General features: G+C 54.9%; 3 protein-coding genes across 4 annotated transcripts; all 3 read right to left on the reverse strand.

Annotated features, from left to right (window-relative positions):
- Positions 1–2,918: 2,918 nt before the first annotated feature.
- On the reverse strand, positions 2,919–5,866 carry LOC111147192 (homeobox A5). The gene is made up of 2 exons (XM_022503086.1): positions 4,788–5,866; positions 2,919–3,805 (listed from the first exon to the last, which is right to left on the reverse strand). The coding sequence occupies exons 1-2, from the start codon at positions 5,680–5,682 to the stop codon at positions 3,555–3,557; spliced, it is 1,146 nt and encodes a 381-aa protein (XP_022358794.1). The 5' UTR covers positions 5,683–5,866; the 3' UTR covers positions 2,919–3,554.
- Position 5,867: 1 nt separating this feature from the next.
- LOC111147194 (homeobox A6) lies at positions 5,868–9,595 on the reverse strand. Of its 2 annotated transcripts, XM_022503088.1 has the most exons (3): positions 9,089–9,595; positions 7,397–7,648; positions 5,868–6,499 (listed from the first exon to the last, which is right to left on the reverse strand). In XM_022503088.1, exons 1-3 carry the CDS (start codon positions 9,528–9,530, stop codon positions 6,444–6,446), a joined length of 750 nt encoding a protein of 249 aa, XP_022358796.1. In that variant the 5' UTR covers positions 9,531–9,595; the 3' UTR covers positions 5,868–6,443. The 2 variants fall into 2 exon arrangements, with proteins under 2 accessions (XP_022358796.1, XP_022358798.1); XM_022503090.1 differs by lacking the exon at positions 5,868–6,499 and having other exon boundaries at positions 7,237–7,648.
- A 7,224-nt stretch (positions 9,596–16,819) lies between these two features.
- LOC111147279 (homeobox A7) lies at positions 16,820–18,749 on the reverse strand. The gene is made up of 2 exons (XM_022503228.1): positions 18,202–18,749; positions 16,820–17,222 (listed from the first exon to the last, which is right to left on the reverse strand). The coding sequence occupies exons 1-2, from the start codon at positions 18,578–18,580 to the stop codon at positions 16,906–16,908; spliced, it is 696 nt and encodes a 231-aa protein (XP_022358936.1). The 5' UTR covers positions 18,581–18,749; the 3' UTR covers positions 16,820–16,905.
- Between the last annotated feature and the right edge of the window lie 1,412 nt (positions 18,750–20,161).

A 20,161-nucleotide genomic window follows, 5' to 3' on the forward strand; every position in this document is an offset into this window, starting at 1 on the left:
AACTGTGGGACTTATGCTGAGTTTAAGTGGCCTCTGCACAATAAAGTTTGTTGAAATTCCCAAACTATACCTTAATTTTTTTTTTCACTTTAAGCCATTAACAAATATCATTACCAATTAGCACTTGCAGAAAAGTATCCAGCTCCTAAGGAGAAAAGCATTTGGAGACAGAAGGTCCTATTTTTAAATTTCACTTCTGAGCTGGAGAATTTGGCTTATTTCTTCAGACTGAGTGGGGGGAATCTGCTAGGTCTCTGGTGGGTACTCATCCAGAGAAAGACCCCTGCACAGGCCACAGCATCCCCAGTCACTTTGCCACTGAAGAATGTGAGGGTTTGGGCCAGAGGGGGTGGTGGCTGAGGCCAAGTTGGAATTGTACCCAGGAAAATTTTATTTCACCTTACTTCACTGTTGGTGCAATATTGGGAACTGTTTTGGAAATCATAGATTATGTAAATTTCCTGGGATCAAACAGAAAGAGCAGCTAACAAAAGAAAGGCGGAAATCTCCTACTGACAAACGACCAATTTCTTCCTTAAACTATCCTTTATGAGGTGTCAGGAAAAACAACCTAATGGCTCTGGGGACTTTTAAGTTGGGCATTGAAGACACCTAGACTTCCCCCCAAACTTTAGGGCGCAGTTTGGAAGACAGAATTTGTCTGTATGTTGAGGGGAAGTAAATTTCTCTAATCTTTAATGTTACCTAGGGGGACGCCTAAGTTGCCTTTTGAGTACCCTGTGCCTGCAGGTCTTAATTCTACAAAGGAGGAGAGGAAAAGGAAAGAAGAGAGGGAGAAGAAAGGGAAGGCGGAAGAAAAGAAAGCGCTTTAACTCCTTTCATTTAGCCTGGGGATTCAAAGACTAAAGTTAAATCCGGCCATAAAGTTTATTGCTTCAGACTCACAGGCGGGTGAGAACAGTCCCACCGAAATAAAAAGAACGTGCAGGCAAACAAGGTTCAGGGCCTGGTCCCGGGTTGGGGGGCGGGGGCGGGGAGGGGGTCGTGAGCTCTCCCCCTCCCCCCCCAGGTGGGGACCCGCACTCCCCACAGTCCTGGGCTCGGCCTGGCCACCCAGGGGCCCAGCCTGGAGGTGCGGCCCTCGCCTCGCCGGCCTCTGCCACCCTCCGGCTCTCTAAGAGCCGGCGTGAAACTCGGCCCCGAAGGCAGCCGTCTCAATTCAGGGCTGCCAAATGACCCCGGCCCGCGAAGACATATTGCCACAGCCCCGTAAGGAATCCCGCCAGAGTTCGCCTCAGCCCTGCCTGGGCCTTTCTTTCAAACTCCGAGCACTCATCAGCGCAGCGCGGCCCTCGGCGCCCGTGGCCGGCGCCCCACTGTCTCCCAGCCCCCACCCTAGGGCCCCGCTGCCCCACGACGAGCCAGCCCCGCCAGCCCCCGGAATGGGGGGCTTGGCCTTGCCAAGGCTCCGCACACAGGCCCATTCGCACACAAAAATCATCTTTTGCACGCCGGCGAGAGCAGCGGAAGTCATTAACATTCGCGGTTGTGCAGCAATTAAAGTTAGGCCTGGGGACGCGGCGGCCACAGGCGCTTTTCACCGGGGTGCCTCCGCAGAGCTGGCGCCCGGCGCTGCTAATGTGGGCAGAGGAGAAGTGGGCTCTGCCCTTTTGAATTCAGAGGCAACCTCAGAGTTATTGAACCAGAGAGAGAGAGAGAGAGAGAGAGATCGAGGAAGAAAGTTTTCAGAGTACAAATAAACTTGAAAGCGCTCAGGAGGCGAGCTTACCTTAACTCGGAGGGAGCCATTTTTCAGAGAGTTTTGAGAACTTGTGGTTTGGACACTTCTGGACCTAAAATTGACAATTTGAATGACCAGGCGGCACACGTAGCCTGCAAAAGAGTCAAATGGAGTCCAGCGTCAGTGAGATTATATGTTATGTGGTATATAATGTTGGATGTCAACTCCCCAAAACCATAAAACTTACTTTAATGGCCCCACGTGACGTTTTATAGCCAGTGAGCCGATCTGTCTGTGCTATGGATGATTTTACGATCTAATTCATAGACAAAACCCTATTCATTTGGCACCCAAATGTCATATAGCCGGAACTGGGGCTTATAAAGTTTACTGTTTTATAACTTTTAAAAGGAAAGACGGCATCAGTGTAAGCAGTCGGTAAATGTGCAAATCTCTAGTTGCACTTTAGCTGCTCTGAGGAGTTTCCCAATCGAGCTAGGATGGGGTAAGTACCTTCCATTTGTAGCAAATTAATTGTAGCAAAAGAAGCCAACTGGGCTCAGGGTGAGGAAGGGGAAGGGGTGCCTGGGTGGGTTAGGGGCAGAGGGTCTGGGAGCCACAGCCGGGCGCAGCAGCCTCTTCAGCAAGTGGAGGCCTAGGATGACCTTAGGAAAGAGTCAGCCTCTGTGTGGGCCCTGAGGGCAGCTAACAAAGCCCTGTGCTTGTGCTCCTTTCTCTCTCTTCCTCTTTTCTTTCCTTTTTCTTTTCTTTCTTTCTTTTTCTTTTCTTTCTTTCTTTTTTTTTCCTGGTACCCAGCAAGTTAGCTTGGTTTCCTCAGAGATGGGTAGGTTGGACTCAGGCTTTGGAACCACCTACAGCTTTTCCACCTTCTGCCCTGAACTCTGATGGGTCAGAGTTAGTAAGGTCGCGGGTCAGGGTGTTGGACTGAGGTCTCCTTGCACAGGCAGGCTGCTCAGGTAGCTTCAGACTCACTGCCTTCCAGCACTGGACAGACACAAGAGCAGAAAGAGCCGCTTGCTGTTTTGGCACAAACCAGACCAAGAGAACTTACAATAGAAAGTTTATTTTTTTTTTGTTTCCAGTCAGTATTTTTTCCTTAAAAACAAATACAAAAAAAAAAAAAAAAAAAAAAAAGCTGATCACAGTTTGCTTAAACAGCCAGACTCGGACAATATTTGTAACTTTGTTCACAAAAACATACATCACTGAAGCTGCGCTTATGAGAGCCACTTCCAGAGTTCGTGCAAAGGGTCCTACAAAGGCACGCAGGGACACACCGCTCAGAGTCACAGTTTTCGTCACAGAGCCACTAGTCACTACACGTCAAACAAGTTAAGTTGTGTCTCATCAAGTCACCTCTACAACAGCATTAATTACACAAGGAATATAGGTAGTTTGAATAAAAATATCTTTAACAGCTTGGAGCTGTTGAGACAGGAACACTTCCACTCACATGCACAGTTAAACAACTGGAGTGCAACACACAACATTGGCACTAAACGAGGTTGAAGGGGGACTTTTTGTGTGTTTTTTTTCTCTTTTTTGTTATAGTTACTTCAAGTAACACAGCTTGCTTCATATAAATAAGTTAAAACATCTATTTTTTTTTTTCAAGACAAAGCCATTCAGGACAAAGAGATGAACAGAAAGCAGATCTACTTATACAAGCGCTATAATGGCAATAAACAGGCTCATGATTAAAAGATGAATTAGGGCAACGAGAACAGGGCTTCTTCACAGAAGGAACACAAGGGAGTTTCAGAAAGTCACCTTAGTACTGACACTACGCGGGATCCGCTAATACTGCTCAGTACTTTAAACGCTCAAACACTCAGGGGCGGAAGGCCCCTCCCGCCGCCGCCATGCTCATGCTTTTCAGCTTATTATCTTTTTTCCACTTCATTCTCCGGTTTTGGAACCAGATTTTAATTTGTCTCTCAGAGAGGCAAAGAGCATGTGCTATTTCAATCCTTCTTCGGCGGGTCAGGTAGCGGTTGAAGTGGAACTCCTTCTCCAGCTCCAGGGTCTGGTAGCGCGTGTAGGCCGTCCGGGCCCTTTTGCCTTCCGGGCCGCCTATGTTGTCTGCAACAGAAAAGTCAGCGATTTAGCCACGAACTCCTCAGCCCCGGGTTACCCAAGTCGAGCCAGGGTCCTGAGCAGGAACAGGGGGGAAAGCTCAACAAGTCCTCTCTTCTCGCCCGCCCACCCCTCCCGAATTTCCTTCCCTCTTCCTTTCTAGAGAGAAAACAATACAATTTGGACTCTGGGAACAATCGGCCCATCTGAGGCTGGAGCCGCGTCCCGGAGGATCGCCCGGCTTTCCTTCACCCCTCTCCTGCCCTCTGGCCCTGCCCCTGGAGTCCCGAGGCGGGGCACAGCCCTCCCAGGCAGCCCACCTCTCAGAAATCCACGGAAGCAAGGCCCTTCCCTGAGCGCCCAAGTGGCCTCCAGGTCACCCTTCCTTAAAGTTCCAGCCCCGCGAGCCGCCTTCTGTTCCAGCCTGCACGCTTGGGGCGCGTCTTTCTTTTTCTTCCCCTTTCCTGCTGTCCCTTCTGCTCCCAAACTTCAGAATCCCGCCGGCTCTCGCCTCGATTATTCACCCCCCCCAAGCCCCTTTTCGGGGACTCTAATTAGTAACGCTGTTTCCCCAGCGTAGCCCTCCTCATAAATTATCCACCCTGACAAGCCCGATTCACGGCCCCTACTGCCATCCTCTACCTCTCTGCGCCCTGCTCGGCTGGCCTGACCCGGGAGCGCGTTCCAAGGCGCTGGGGTTCGATATGGGATTTTTCCTTTCCCCCCCCCCGGTTTCAACATCTAGACTTGCCTGGCCAACGGCCCTTCTCCTCCCCGCCCCCCGGCCCCACTTGCGAGCGTTGGGCACTGCAGAGAAGAGAAGGTGGAAGGAGGAAGGCAGGGGAAGGAGAACGGCGGGGAGAGACTCCACAGGGCTGGGAGAGGCAAGATCAGGAGAGAGATGGGGAGAGAAGGCGGTAAAGGAGAGAAGGGGGACCGAGAGCCGCGCCCCCGCGGCCGCGTGGATTTAGAAAAAGGCTGGCTTTACCATGACTTATGTGCAGCTTGCGCATCCAGGGGTAGATCTGGGGTTGGGCGGGCGGCGCCGGGCTCGGCTCGCTCTGCGCGCCCGCCTGCTCGCTGCTGGCGGGGGCATCCTCCTCAGCTCCGGACGCCGTGCCAACCCCCTCTCTGCTGCTGATGTGGGTGCTGCCGGCGTTGGCCGAGGCGCCGCTGGAGTTGCCCAGGGAGTTTTTCCCGCCGTGGTGGCTGTCGCTGCCGGGCGAGGGGGCCACGGCGGAGCAGGGCAGCGGGTCGGGCGGAGGCGAGTGCGTGGACGTGGCCGGCTGGCTGTACCTGGGCTCGGCAGGCGCCGCGCTGGCGCCGGCCGCGTAGCTGCGGGCGCGCTCCCCGGAGCCAAAGTGGCCGGAGCCTGAGCGGCCGACGCTGAGATCCATGCCATTGTAGCCGTAGCCGTACCTGCCGGAGTGCATGCTCGCCGAGTCCCTGAATTGCTCGCTCACGGAACTATGATCTCCATAATTATGCAACTGGTAGTCCGGGCCATTTGGATAGCGACCGCAAAATGAGTTTACAAAATAAGAGCTCATTTGTTTTTTGATATGTGTGCTTGATTTGTGGCTCGCGGTCGTTTGTGCGTCTATAGCACCCTTGCACAATTTATGATGAATTATGGAAATGACTGGGACATGTACTTGGTTCCCTCCTACGTAGGCACCCAAATATGGGGTACGACTTCGAATCACGTGCTTTTGTTGTCCAGTCGTAAATCCTGCCTGATGACCTCTAGAGGTAAACTCGTGCACTAATGGGGGAGTTGGGTGGAGGCAAGAGGGGTGGCGCGCGCGCCCCAGGCGCGTGCCCGCCACCCGCCGCCGCCGTTCAGTCGGACTCGAGCGCCACCCGCTGGAGGCAGGGCGCATCGCTCCGCTTCCGACCCAGGGCTGCAAGGGCCGGGGTCGAATCGAGGTTACAGCCCATTATGGCAAAATTATTGCATTTCCCTCGCAGTTCCATTAGGATGTACCAATTGTGAGGCCGTCAGCTGCCGATCGCGCGCCCGGCGAGGATGCAGAGGATGGGGGGGGGGGAGATGGTGACTTGGATTTTATTTACAACAACTTTATTTCCCCGCTGTGCAGCCCCTCTTATTTTTGTGTCGAGGTTGGGGTCGGTTCTGCCCGTCGTGCCGGCAGCTCTGAAATTTGAAAATACAGATATCACCTTCGGGGAAGGGGGGAGGCCATTTAGCCAATTGGAGAAATAAATCCTGCCCGCAGCAGCAGCTACAATTACGGCTCTGTTTTTCTGTGAGTGCATGAGGGACAGCGTCCCTGCCGCTCTTAAATGACAGGCGTCTATTAAAGATAGCTTTTGTGTAGTGTTTCTCCGAGGCGAGGTCAAATTCCATACACTTTTATAACCGGAGTCGATTTTTCTTTCGTGTAAATATGGTTTTCGTGTCATTAGTTCGCTATTTGATTTGCTTTAAGTATCCAATCTGGAGAATCTTCCCCACCAGGTCCCTTTCCTCCAGGCAGCCGGGCCCCAAGTCGGAGGGTTCTCGCTGAACCCGCCGAGTGGGCCTGGACTCCCCGCAGCCACAGGAGCTGCTGGGAGGCTGGGGATCCTTGGGCCGAATTATTAGGGTCTGGCTTACACCTCCAGGAGTAAGATGAGGGTGCTAATGGAAACATTTCGTGGCAGTGCCTAGTATCTTCGTAGATATTTTCCTGGGTCCTGAAAGACGAAAGTAAATCACAAACACAGCCGAAAGGCCTGGGGGGTACTTCCCGCTGGAGGCTGAGCGTCGCAGGCACCCCTGGCGCATTTGGAAACCAGGACTCTTGCCGTTCCCAGGGTCCTGAGCCGCCTCCTTAGGTCCTGAAAGCCACTGTGATAGAAGCGCAGGCACTATCGGAGGCGGGGATCCGGAGCTGGCTCCGGAGCTGGAGCCTTCGGGAGCCCAGTCTCTCCGGGGGCTGTAAAGTTCCGCTCGCGCCCAGGTTAGGTCGGCTCGACTGAGGCTGCTTCTCTTCCACGGACGGTTGCGCGCGGGGCCGAGAGACTAGGCTGTCTCAGGGTCCCCTTTGTTCCTCACGCTTCTTCCTGTCTAGGAGCGGCCTGGGATGCCACGGCAGTGCTGGGGCCCCAGCCTTTAGGCCCCCTCTTTCCAGTAGCCTGAGTCGATTCGGTGGTGACCTCCGCGACTTGGTGTCAAGGGACCGAGGCGGAAACGCCCAGACACCAAAAGAGGCTCGGCCCAGGTTCTTTCCTCTCCAGCAACCCCGCGTCACGAGCTCAGGGGCACGCAAAGGCGCTGGCACAAGAGCCGGGGATGAATTCGGGGCGCGCCATGGGACCCGGAGCCGACTAGGGCAGCCTTGGAGAGCGGGGCTGTATGTGCAGTGCGCCCCGCTCCACCGCTGGGATTGGCTGTGTGTAGATTTTTTTTTTTTTTTTTTTTGTAAGAAATAAATGCTCAGGCGTTTGCAAAGCTCCCTCTCCCCTGAAGCTGCAGAAGCCCCCCGGATGGGAGCAGGCGGGGGAGAAAAGTTGGGGAGCAGGCGAAGGCAAGGGGGCAAAGCCGAGGGAGGTTGCGATGCTGGCCTGGTCCCTGCCCAGGCGTTTACTCGCCCGCCTTTGCCTCAGCGTCCTCCCCGCTGGGCTGTGTGGAATTGATGAGTTTATTTTCCTTTTTCCACTTCATGCGGCGGTTCTGGAACCAGATCTTGATCTGGCGCTCGGTGAGGCAGAGCGCGTTGGCGATCTCGATGCGGCGGCGCCGCGTCAGGTAGCGGTTGAAGTGGAACTCCTTCTCCAGCTCCAGCGTCTGGTAGCGCGTATAGGTCTGGCGGCCTCGGCGCCCGTGACTCCCATACACAGCACCTGCGGGCAAAAAAGGCCGGGCGCGGGTGAGCCAGGATCCCAGCCGAACCAGGCAGACCCGCGCCCCGCGCCCCCGGCCTCTAAACTGGAAACCACCCGCCTCCACTCCAGCCTCTTTTCGCTATGTCTAAGGCCAAAAGCCGGTAGGATGGGAGAAGATTATTTCATACCAAGCGAGATGTTTTCCACCTAAAACAGTCTGGAGTGAGAAGTTATTGTTTTGGGGGAAAATCTGCTCTGTAAGAAAATCATTACAAGCAGAAGAACAGAATGAGCATTCTTAATTCAGGGTACCTGAGTCGTGTTTTTGTGAGAGTGTAGGGTGTGTGTCTGGAAGTGATGGGTGTGGAACCCTGTGAATAGGATGGACACTCGGAATTCACACACCCATCCCTGTGAAGGTGTTACTGTGGCCAGACGTGTCAGGACTCAACTTGGGTTTTTATTTTGTTTTTGTTTTTGTTTTTTCTTAAGATGAAAAATGGTCAGCCCTCTCAAATCTTTGCAAACTCCCCCCAAATTGTATGGCCCTTCTGAGAAATGCAGAGCTCCCTTGGAAAAACAACAACAACAACAACAAACAAGTGGATCTTAAAGCAAAACACTATCAGTTTAAAATTCTGCATTAGGTTCTGCCCTGCTCCAAGGATTCTCTGTCAAATTTTTGGAAAACAGAGGCAAAGGGATGGAGCTATGGGCCATCTGGGGTTTCTGGAAATGTAGGACTGTGATGGGCTATCTGTTCTGAAGCCAAAGGAGCCCATGGGTGGGGGGCTCCCCCCAAGCTGGGTGTATGAGACTCAGGAAGGCCCTCAAAAGGAGGCAGAAGTTGGCAAAGAGTGAGCAGTTGAGTGGAAGGGGGAGGAGGGGAGGGAGGAGAAAGAAAAAATCCTGAGGCTGGGGATGTGGCCCTCCAAGGCTTTAGGGAGACACTAGAAGAAGCCAAGTGAGAGCCTCTATCTATATGGGTTTCTGAAAGGCAGAAAGGAGAAGGGTTGGGGGGTGAAGGGGAGTTATTAGTGCTGGGTGCAGAAGGCCATCTCTGCTTGGGGATCTGAGCAGGGTGTTACCAGGGGGAAGTGTGGACAGGCACTCCCTCCCATCCAGCCTAGCTCTCTGTTCAGGTTGCCCCTGTCACAGAGTCTCACCTAGAGTGGCAGTGACCCCTCTCCATCCCCTAAGGTGTCACCTTACATGGCTACTAGTGCGGTGCCTTCACTCTGCCACAGCTTGATTGCCTCGCTGGGAATGGGTTGGGTTTTTTTTGTTGTTGTTGTTTTAATCTCTTTTTTAAAAAGCCAGGAAACTTTGTTCATTCTTTCCTCCTTTCTTTCTATTTCCTCTTTCTGCTTTCCCTGTCTCCTCCTTCCTTCCTCCTTTCCCTGCCCCTTTCCCCCTCTGCCTCCACGCTCTTGGGGGGGCTGCAGGGAAATGCCTTACCCGCGCAGGAGTTCATCCGCTGCATCCAGGGGTAAACAGGACTCGTGTACTTCCGGTCGGTGCCTTCGTCATGGAGGGCTTTGCCCGGCACGTTGCTGCTGTCGGGTTTGTACTGCTGCTCGGGAGAAAAGTGCAGGTAGTCCCCGGGGCCCCTCTGCTTGCCACTGCCCGAGGGCGAGGCGCCACTGAGGTCCTTATCAGAATAGAAGCACGAGGCCCCGTACTCGTAGGACGCCCGGTTGCAGGCCAGGACCGAGTTGGACTGTTGGTAGAAACAAGGTGAGGTGTACGTCTTGTCCGGGAGGCTCGACGCCCCGTACGAGGCCGGGAAGGGCCTCAGCGCGTCATAGCCGGCCGGGTAGAGGGGCAGCTGGCCCAAAAAGGAGTCCTGGCCGCTGGGCAGGCTCCCGGGGAAAGTGGGATTCACAAAATAGGAACTCATTTGCGCGCCCCTCTGCAGGACTGTGATTTGTTGTGTATTAGTACATCTGGCTATAACTATTAGTAGTCATCGAACTGGTTTGTTTCTGGATGGCCGAACGCCAAAAGCGACAGCAGCAAATCGCACCAGCTGACGCGGCGGCGGCCAATGGGAGCGAGCGCTGGAGCCCGCTCCCCGGGGACCGCGGCGACCGAGGCAGCAAAGTTACAAACAGCCCCCAGCCCGCCCGCCCGCCGCCCGCCGCCCGCCCGGCAGATTAATGGGCGCGCACAGCCAGCCAGCCCGGCTCTCCTCCCGAAGGCCAACGACGGGCACAGCCCGGTTAGGGGCGTGCGAATCAGGCCGGGGTAGGGGCACGGGAGTCCGGGCCGCCGCAAAGGTCCCCGCCAGGCCCGCTCCTTCCTCCTCCCCTTCTTGCCTGGTCCGATTTTGCCGGTTTTTCTTTCCAAACAGGAAACCTGACAGCCCCGCGCCCGGAGGGGCGGTGACAACGAAGGCTTTGCTCCCCGTCTCCCTGCCCTCGCGCCAGGGCCCTGAGTTTGCCCCTCGCTCTGCACCCCCCTACCGGTGGGTGCGGGTTCCGGAGTTGGAGAAGGGGGTCTGAGAAACCAGGCCATCAAGCCCTGCTCCTCACTCCTGCACCTTAGGAATCGGTGCATCCCTTCTTACTCTCCTTCCCCACACCCACCAAGGGCCTGGGCCTCGCTGCCGCCGGGTGCGGAAGGCTCACCTCGAGCTGACCAAGATGGGCCAAACGTCTTTTCCCACTGGCCCCATCCTCCCACAGACAACACGTCTCCTTTGAGTTCCAACCGGCTCCCCTCCAATGGCCAGCGATTGCGTGGCCTCAAAGCACCCCACAAGCTGTGCCTCCGGGTCCCATCTTTGAACCCAGGAACTGAGAGGCCAGAAACCACTGGTTTCAACAAGAAAGGGACCTACAGAGGAGTGACCTTGAGACGGAGCTCCGAAGCCAGCCATGGGACCTGCTCCCCTCTCCCAGCACTTGGGACTCTCCCTCCCGACACCTGGACTGCTCAGAGCTGAGACAGATCCAGATGTGGAATCTCTGTCCTCATTTCAGAGGCACAGCGATCCAAGGTCCCTGCCCAGCCAGGCATAGAGGACACCTGGGATGTCCCAAGGCTGTGAGATCACTGATGTGCTTGGTTTGGGGGCCTCCCCACAGCCCGCACTTTGCTGGAGTGTACCCTTTCCCATGCCTTTCCTGGGACTGTTGGGGGCCTGCCGCCTGCAGTTGCTCTAATACCAGGAATAGCTGTTTCAACGGCTCCAGGAACTGCCTGCATTGCTTTTTACCGTGGTCCCAGGCCTGGCCTTCCCCAGACAGGACGTGAAAAGCTTGTCCTGGGTTGCTTTCCCTTGCTTGATAGGTGTGCCTTCGAGATAGTTGACTTTTACAGCACATTGATCAATCTCATTTTGTAAAATGTGATATCTTTCCAATGGCATTTTTACAACTGTATTTGTTGGGCTGGTAAAACCCTTAAAATTAGCTTTAAAATCCTCAATTCTGTGGAGGCTGAAGAAAGACTATTTATACAATTTGGTTGAATTTCCAGTGGATGTTTGTAAGATCTGTAAAACTCTGGTGAATGCAGGCTCATGAGGTTCAGGACTTGGGGGGGGGGTGTAGCAATGCCCTCCTAGGAATCTGCCAACGACTTCCTTAATCTCTTCCCTGCTTTTTGATTTTTACCCCTGCCCTCACTTCCCTCAAAGGGAGAAAACTGGGAAAGGACTGGATTACTGGTGGCTTCCACAGAACCTAGTGAGCACCCCTGAAAATGGCTTCTGCCCACCCGATGGGGGCTGGACCCAGAAGCCTTCTGCCTGTGCCCCAACCAATCCACGCTAGGGAAGTTTCCCCTTTGCATATATATATAAAGAAGGGCCTGGCAAGAGAAGATAGAATGTAACATTTCCCTGGAATTTCCTCAGAGAATGGACAGGATAGCTGAAAATAAAAACTCAAGTTTAAAATTCTAAAGGGAACTATTTTTTAAAAGCTATGTTCAAAGAAAATCATGTTTGAGTTATTGTTTCTTAAACAAGACCATTAGATGACAGTGATTTCAAACAAATGATTGTTGTTCAAGACAAAAATAACTGTTTGGAGATGTTGATAAATGCTTACATTTATAATTTCTGTGTCATACCTCCAGGTCTCACACAGTATTGGGACTGATGGCAGTTTATTCCATATACCACGGTTATTATTTGTTATGGTTTGACTTGGATTTTTGATCTAATAATTACCCCAGACAACGACAGAATTTGATTTCTCAGCTAAGAGCCAAAAAACATTATATTTCTAGCTTCTACAGGCACTGAGATAGAAAAAAATAAATAGAAATTTCTACATGTTAGCCAAGGCTGGTACATCTTATGTTGGCGATGACCCAATTTATTTTTCCAACCAGCATTAGGTGTCTATATATATATATAGAGAGAGAGAGAGAGAGAGAGAGAAACAGAGCGAGCGAGAGACATAGACACACTCAGGCGAGAATAGGAGCCCCAGACGCTGGAGGGAGCCTCTCCTGGGATAGTGAGAATGGCTACTAGGACTCTCTCTTCTAGGTCAAAGCCACAGAGAAAGTCCACTTACCTTTCAGCTGCTCTTCAAAGGGGACTGGATGGCGTGCAGGGCCCCACAGTCTGCCCTTTCCCTGGGCTGCCCACTCGACCTCCGCCAGCCTGGGGGGCGGCCTGCCCGTGTGTGGGGGGGACCTTGAGGGCCACCCGGGCCACCTGGATCTGTAGCCCAGGACAGAGCCCATAGCGCACAGGTGCGGCCTCTGCCTGTCACAGGCCCTCGCCTGACGCCAAAGCCCGCCTTTCTTGCCATAGTCAGTCCTCCTCAGGGCCAGCCAGGCCTGCAGGCCTCAGGACCAGGAGTGGTCTCTCCGATTTCAAAATCCCGAAGCAGGAGCCTTCCCCGCACCAGCGTGCGCCCCGGGGGGCGCCTTGGGACGCGCAGTTTGGACAGAAGCAGCCATGACGTGCCAGGCCGCCTGTGCAACCAGTCTCCACGGCGCTGGGGGTGGGGGAGGACCCGAGTCTAGTCGGGCGTCCAGCTCTTGTCAGAGGTGGCCAAGGCGGGGGAGGTTCCCGACAGGCCCTGGGAGGCCGCCCCTCAGGTCCTCCCTTGCCCCCCTCTCCTCGGCCTGCTGGCCTGCTTGGGAATCTCCGAGGGGCCCGCGCAGCAGTCGCGCCAGGCTGCAAGACGCGGGGCTGCGGCTGGCGTCGGTCCCGGCGACGGCCACAGCGTGGCAGCAGCGAGCGCCCGGCGCGGTCGCAATAAATAATCTGCCCGCGGCAGCTGCAGTCAGGCAGCCCGCGGCCCTGCGAAGCAAATGCGCCGCTTTATCCGCCCCGAGCGCACCCACGGCGCGCGGGGCCGTCCCAAACGTCCACAGCCCCTTCTGAATTTTCTAATGCATACCAAGGTACTCTCTTAAGGTGAGAAAACAACAACCGAAGCCACAAAACAAACAAAAATAACTCGAGCCCAGAGCCTCTGGATGGTTTCTGGTCGCAGTCCCGGAAAGCTCCTGGGGCAAATCTGGCCGAGGGGCACCCAGGCCAACCTGCTATCTGTGCCACCGCGCCAGAGAAGGCCAACGCCCACGGCACCCTCCGTGCCTCCTCCCCGGCGGGTCCACTGTCCCTCTTCCCGCTCGCGGAAAGTGGGGCTTGCGGTCGCCAGGCGGCTGCGCCGAGGTGGGTGGGGGGGTCCCCCTATCGCCCAGACTAGGTTTGTGTCCTTCCTTCAACCTTAGCTGCGGCCCCTGCCACACTCAATAACACCACTACGTTCTCTGCACCGAAACTTCCCGCCAAGCAACACCCAGCCAATTAACCCCATCCTCTCCTCCAACACAGAGTTCCACCCACGCACGTAGTCCCTCTCCCCGCGCTTCAGACACCCCTGTCATCGGAAAACCTCGTGAAGGCAAGCAGACAATCAGCAGAGGAACCTGGCTGAATTAGTAAGTTTTTGTTTGCTTTTTTTTCCTCATTCTTTCTCTCCAGAAACCGATTCCCTTGGAACAGAAGGTGTTGTGTTGATACCAGTAAAACGCATGTCAATTAATTAATTCACTTTGCCCTCACCTCTTCCCACCTCCCCAGATCGGGAGCTGTCTCCAGTTGTTGGGGAATTCAGTCGAGCCAACTAGGTCATGAATTAAAAAAAAAAAAAAAAAATCCAATCCAGAGAGGCTGGTAGGGAACGCCGAGTGCAGGGCCACTTCTTTTGGGGGCTAGGCAAGGTCGCTGGGGAAGAGGAGAGGGAGACCACAGTGCTCCCGCCCCATGCCAGGACGCTGTGCCACGGAAGGAAGGCTGGCATTTACTGCCATGGTGAACCAGGGAGAGGAGAGAGAAAGGGAGTGTGTGTGTGTGTGTGTGTGTGTGTGTGTGTGTGTGTGTGCGCGCGTGCGCGAGTGATGGAGGGGGCAAGTGTGAACGGTGAGTGTGGGCGAGGGTCTTCAAAGCCGCCCTGGGTGCCCTCTCCCACCGCCGCCGGCGCCGGCTGCCATCTCACCACCTTTGCTCCTGTCTCCCCACATGTCTCACCTTCAGATGGCGGCTCCCAGAAGCTCCTACCCCTCTGACAGCTGTCGCTTGGGCAGCCGGGGAGACGAATCGTCCTCCTTCCTGGTGCCAGAGGACGCAGGAAATTAGCCAGGTTGCGAGTTGCAAAGCGGCTGCGGCGGCGCCGGGACCTGGACGCGCCCCACCTCCAGCGGGAGCGGCCGGGCCGGGCCGGGCCAGGGCCTCGTCTCGCTCGCCATCGCCGGACAAAGCGCAGCCAAGCCCGGCTGGAAGGCAGAGCTCCGAAGCAGGCAGGACGGAGCGGAGCAAAAGAATGCGGCTCTATTCTCGCAAGGGAAATTATAAAAAAGTTCATGTTCACGGTTCCCATCCACATGACCGACAGCGGCCAATGGAAGGGCCGAACAACTCATAAAGTTGTATTGCAAAGTTGTAAATTTTCATAAACAACAACGGATTTATGACCCTTTCCCCATCACTAAGAGGAGGCAGCTCTTACACCGGCGCCATCTTACCACCGAGGCCGCCCGGACTTGGGGCCGCAAGGTTTTACAAACCCAGTTGGGCCAGGTTTTATTAAAAGAGCAATAAGAAGCGGGCCCAAGCTAGGCAGGAGACGGGAGTCGAGGTCTTCGCCTGCAGAGCTCAGACTACTCTGCGCTGTCGCTATCGTCCCTCGCCCCTACCCAGACCCTCCACCTTCCCCGCACCCGGACACCCCCGCCAAGGCTCGGCAGCCCGCGTGTGCGGACCCCTGCCCTTCCCATACCCCTCAGCTGCAGTGCTGCGCACGGAGGTCCTCGCTTTGCCTGAATGCGGGTGGGAGGGGGGCTGCGTCAGAGGCTCTGAATCCCCCCTCCTAGCATGGGGCCGTTTTCAGGATTCATGGAAAATTCGGGATCACTGGCAAGGGTAATACCCCTTTCCAAGCCCACCCCACAGCCTTAGAGGGAAGGGTGGATTTTGGATTCGCTCATGGAATTTGTGGAGGTGTTTTGTTTTTTGGGGTTTTGTTTTTTTTTTAAGGGAGATTCATGGAATATAATGTATCCATTGAAGATTCCGTTTTCAAGAGATCTGGAAGATGTTTTGCACGCGCGCACACACACACACACACACACACACAACCAAGATGAAAATGTCCTGAGAAATGCACATATGCAATCATGGACACACAGAAATGCACACACCCAATTATGGGCACAAATGAGTGCATCTATTTACACCAGAAACACATGCACTCAATTTTGGACACAGAATTACATAAAATCACTGACTTGTGCAGTAATACACACATACATAAAATACACATATTAAAAAAGAGGTACACACATACCTATACAAATCCACACTTTAGAATCCAAACAAAAAGGGACTTGACACACATTTACACCAATATATGGACACTCAACACTTGGGCCCTATTTGTCCTTCCAGTTTTGCTTCCCCCAAACCCCTGTGGGCTTCCAGACATAGCAAACCCTGGCTAGGCTAACCCCAGCCAGGCTTACCTCTCTTTCCCAGCTCCCCCCACACCCCTCCGCACCCTGTATAAAGCAGTCCACATTTTTTTGTCACCAAGCATCTTTATTTTTCTGTTACATAAAACACGGTTAGCTGGGCAAGACAGGAAGTGTGCCTGCCCATTCCTGGAACCCCAAGCTAGAGCCTACAGGGACAAGGGGGACGCAGGACAAGACAAGAGATGAAGGGCATTGGGAGGGCCATCAGCCCTCCCCCCCAGCTATAAAGTTAGCTCAAGACAACACACCATGCTACAAAATCACCCCATTAACACATCCTTCCCAAGTCAAGACATTGCCTTACAAATGACCTCCAAGACTATATAAATGACAAAAAAAAAAAAATCTTGGTCAAATATACAATATTTTCTATTGTAGGAAAGGTCAGGGTGTACATATTCAACATGGCTGGACAGTAGGACACAGGGACCAGGGAAGGTGCAGGAAGGCTGGGAGCATCTCTGTAGTCCTACTAAGCAGAAGCTAACCCAGAGATCTGCGGCTAGCTTGGGAATGCTCCCCTCCAGAAGTGGGGGTAATGGGCCTGAACTTGGGGTGCCCAGGCCAGAGAAGGAGGGATTCTAGGTTGCAGCACTTAGAATGCTTTGGAATAAATATATTATCTTTCAATTTAAATAGAAGCCAATACCCTGGTCCCCGGACCCCAGCCCTTCTCCACGCAGCCTCAGGGACCCCAAAGGCTGCCAGGCAGAAGCAGGAGGGGCCTGGCGGAGGAAGCGGCCGGGACTAGGTAGCAGGCGAGCCAGTGAGCACAAAATAGGTAGTTTGGGAGTGTAGGTAGTACTGAGAGAATCAGGTCCTTTCCGGTATGGGGGAGGTGCTGGGTGTCTGCCAGTGTTGGGACATGTCTGGGCTTCCTGGGAGTGGAGGCCTACTGGGGATGGGCCCATAGGTAGTTTGGGGTGCCTCTGGCCGAGGCCTGTGCTAGGTAGTATTTTAGCCGTGCCAGCGCAGAGCTGGTCGGACTGGGGTTAGGGAGGGTGTCTGCTGGGGATCCTTGGGGGCAGATAGAGCCCCAAGGGGACCCTGTCTAGGCGGCTGCTCGGTCCAGAAAAGATGGGAGCTGGACTGGGTCGTGGGGCAGATGGGTGCAGGTTGGGGACTGTTTTTTTTTTTTTTTTTTTTTTTTTTTTTTTTTTTTTTTTACGTTTTCTTTTTATTTTTTCCACTTTTGTAAATAAAATCAATGAGTCTCTAAAGATGCTTTTCCCGACTGTCTGGTGCAGCCCGGGCACCGACTTGGCCCCTTATTCCTCCTCCTCTTCGTCTTCATCTTCTTCGTCTTCGTCCTCATCGTCGGCCTTGTCGGTGGCGGCGGCGGCGGTGGCGGCGGGCACGGCGCCCTCGGGGGCTGCGGTGGCCGGACCCTCATCCTTATGCTCTTTCTTCCATTTCATGCGGCGGTTCTGGAACCAGATCTTGATCTGGCGCTCGGTGAGGCAGAGCGCGTGGGCGATCTCGATGCGGCGGCGCCGAGTCAGGTAGCGGTTGAAGTGGAACTCCTTCTCCAGCTCCAGCGTCTGGTAGCGCGTATAGGTCTGGCGGCCCCGCTTCCTGTCGGGCCCTGGGAACAGACAGGACACATGGACACATGGACAGATAAACCAACAGAGACACAGACAGGACAGTGCATTAGCCAGGCCGCCGTCCCAGAGCCCGCACCTTTCTCCCAGCGCTGACCCGGGCGCGCGTCCCCCCTCCACCCGCGCCTCCCGAAAGGAGCTGGGGGAGGAGCGGGAGTGTTAGCGGAAGACCCCAACTGCGGTGCCAGACGCGCAGGCAGCTCTGTGAGGAGGAAAGGCGCAGAATCCCAACTTTACAACCGTCCTTTCCAGCCGGCTAGGCTTCCACAATGTCCTGCTTCCCCCTGACAAAGGGAAATTGTAAATATAGAGTGTGGGCAAGTGGGAGACGCTGCGCTTTTACCATTCAAAAGTGAGCTGGGTCGCTTCCTCCGCCCCTTGCTAGGCAAGTGGGTGACCCTCGGGCGGTCCGCACTCCAGGGGCGCCTTTCCTCCCTAGAGGACCGCGCCCCCATAGCGGGACCTTCCTTGGGCACTCCGACCCCCTGTCCCCGCTCTCGTTCCCCACCCCTCCTTTAACTGGCCCCTGGCACAGGGGCGTAAGAGGGGCCCTGATGAAGGGTTTGGCTCATCCTGCTTTTGAAAAAGAAAAGCCAGGCCGAAAGGAAAAGGAGGAGGGAGGGAGAGAAGAAAGGGAGAGAGAAAGAGGGAGAAAGACAGAATAGCGAACAAAATGTTAAAATTCGAAGGCAAATGGAGTTAAATAAATTTACGAGGATCGAACCCATTAATTGGGTCATAAAAAGTTTTATGAGCCTCATTTACATACAATGCTACGGGCTCTCCACGCTATGGCGCCTTGACTCTAATTAAAACCAGAAAGGCAGCGCCGCCAGGAGTCACGGGGCCGTCGGCTCGCAGTTGCCTCTCTCCGCGCTCCGCGCTCCCCAGCCGGGCGCTCCCCGCTGCCCGTCCGCCCCGCTCGCCCACCCACCCGGCCAGCCTAGCTGCCTCGCCTACCTGAAGACCGCATCCAGGGGTAGATGCGGAAATTGGCTTCGGCCGGGCCGTGCAGCGCGCCTTCGTCCGCCTTGTCGCAAGCGCCTTTGGCGGGGTCACCGCAGAGCCCGGGGATGTTTTGGTCGTAGGAGGCGCAGGGCAGGTTGCCGTAGGCGTCGGCACCCAGGCCGTACCCGGACGCGAAGGGGCTCTGATAGAGGGGGCTGTTGACATTGTACAAGCCCGGTACGGTGGAAGCGAAGGCGCCGGCGCCCGCCCCGTAGCCGCTTCTCTGCGAGTTGGGCGCAAAGGAGCAAGAAGTCGGCTCGGCATTTTGGAACAGAGAAGCCCCCGCCGTATATTTGCTAAAAAGCGCATTCACATAATACGAAGAACTCATAATTTTGACCTGTGATTTGTTGTCCGGCAGCTTTCAGTGTCGGTTTTACGAGGTAGCGTGATATATGATAACATTACACCCCCAGATTTACACCAAACCCCATTTTCTTTTGGACGGAGCTCGCCGCAGCACGTGACTGCCCACATGACCGCCTCCGCCAATCTCAGCAGCCCTCACAGGTGGTCTTGCTCCGCGGGGCCCGCGGCAGCCTAGAATGGAAGGGGAAGAGGCTCAAATATGTGGCCAACGAATCTGCCCGCGCCGGGCTGGCCTGGCGCGTCCCGCGGGAAAAGGACTCCGAGGCTCCGCGCGAGCGCTCAGTTCACCGCAGCGTGGACGCCTGGCCTGCAGAGGCTGCGCGGGGCGGCCGGGCAAAGCCTCCTTTAGCCTATTACCGAACTCTGGACCAAGCCTGCAGGCCTCCCGACCCCTGTCCTGTCTACTGACCCAGCCTAGGGAGGGTCTCTACACTCTGCGCACCCGTCCGACCCACGGCAGTCCATGGGCAAGTCTCAGCTTCGGGCAAATCGGTTCTTTGCCCGCTTGTACCCCCCGCACTCCCCACCCTCCGCCACGTCCACTGGGCAATAGGCCCAGTTGGACTATGATCCAGATGGGGCCCGCGCAGCGTCACTTCCAGCTGCAGCGAGAACGCCACCGCAAACTGGAACCATGTGGTTCGAATAAAGTCAACGTCTCCCAGCTTCCTTTCCTTAATCGGAGGCACACTGTTTATCCGCCTTAAAGGAAGCAGTGAAATATTTATCTATTAATGAGCCTCATTTGCCAACAGATTTATTAACGTGGGGTTCCCCTCCTGCCTCCTGGACACTGCTGTCCTGGCAGGCTCTGTGCATTCGCTCCTGGGCACCTGGCTGGCCTCTGGCAGCCTAAGAAATAGCTGGACACTCTTTTGTCCTCCCGGCAACCTCTGGTTTCCCCTCACTCAAGGGGAACCAAGTCTCTTTCCTCCAAGGCTGGAGGAACCTCAGGCCCTACACCCTTCCAGGTACCCCTAGTGCCGGGACTTTTCTGGAAGCCTTTACCGGGGCCACCCATGGGCCTCTGTCAGCTCCTCATGGTCTTGAGTGCTTGGGAGCAAGCACTACATATGGTAGAGGCAGTTTGAGAGAAGCCCCAGGTGCCTGGCGGCTTCAGCCCACTATGAATCTCCATTTCTTTTTGGAGACCCCCAAAACAAATAGGGGGGACCCCCTCTAGTAAGACCACCCAGTTCTGGCGGCTTCACATTTCTAAGACTGGCTCACAGAGAGCAGAACACAATAATTTCCCTCCTTCCCATTCAGGCCCCCAGCGCCTGGAGCTTACCTTTCCAAGCCTCCAACCCCTGCGCAGGGTTGGACAAGCCGGAACCCATGCCGCCCACCGCTTGTCGGAGTGTGGTGGGGCGAACCCTTCCCCTAAAGGCCTCATAAACTGCTCAGGCCTCGCTGGAAGCCCATCCGCCAGGTCAGTATGCCTTTTACTGCTCAGCTCGATTGCACACCATAAACCCGACCTCACAATGGAATTGCCCCGGAAATTCTCCTCTAAATTATAGAGTTTGGTTCCTTGTGTACA

The sequence above is a fragment of the Enhydra lutris genome, unplaced genomic scaffold, assembly GCF_002288905.1.
Source record: "Enhydra lutris kenyoni isolate GAN:26980312 unplaced genomic scaffold, ASM228890v2 scaffoldscaffold16, whole genome shotgun sequence".
Classification (NCBI taxonomy): Eukaryota; Metazoa; Chordata; class Mammalia; order Carnivora; family Mustelidae; genus Enhydra; species Enhydra lutris.

Excerpts from the sequence above, each read along its gene's own strand:
- LOC111147192 (XM_022503086.1), bottom strand. The coding sequence starts at position 5,682 with ATGCGCCCTGCCTCCAGCGGGTGGCGCTCGAGTCCGACTGAACGGCGG. Across the intron at positions 3,806-4,787 it reads CAAGCTGCACATAAGTCATG|ACAACATAGGCGGCCCGGAA; the intron begins GTAAAGCCAGCC and ends TTTCTGTTGCAG.
- LOC111147279 (XM_022503228.1), bottom strand. The coding sequence starts at position 18,580 with ATGAGTTCTTCGTATTATGTGAATGCGCTTTTTAGCAAATATACGGCG. Across the intron at positions 17,223-18,201 it reads CCCCTGGATGCGGTCTTCAG|GGCCCGACAGGAAGCGGGGC; the intron begins GTAGGCGAGGCA and ends GTCTGTTCCCAG.
- LOC111147194 (XM_022503088.1), bottom strand. The coding sequence starts at position 9,530 with ATGAGTTCCTATTTTGTGAATCCCACTTTCCCCGGGAGCCTGCCCAGC. Across the intron at positions 7,649-9,088 it reads GCGGATGAACTCCTGCGCGG|GTGCTGTGTATGGGAGTCAC; the intron begins GTAAGGCATTTC and ends TTTTGCCCGCAG. Across the intron at positions 6,500-7,396 it reads GGACGCTGAGGCAAAGGCGG|GACCCAGGAAAATATCTACG; the intron begins GCGAGTAAACGC and ends TTCGTCTTTCAG.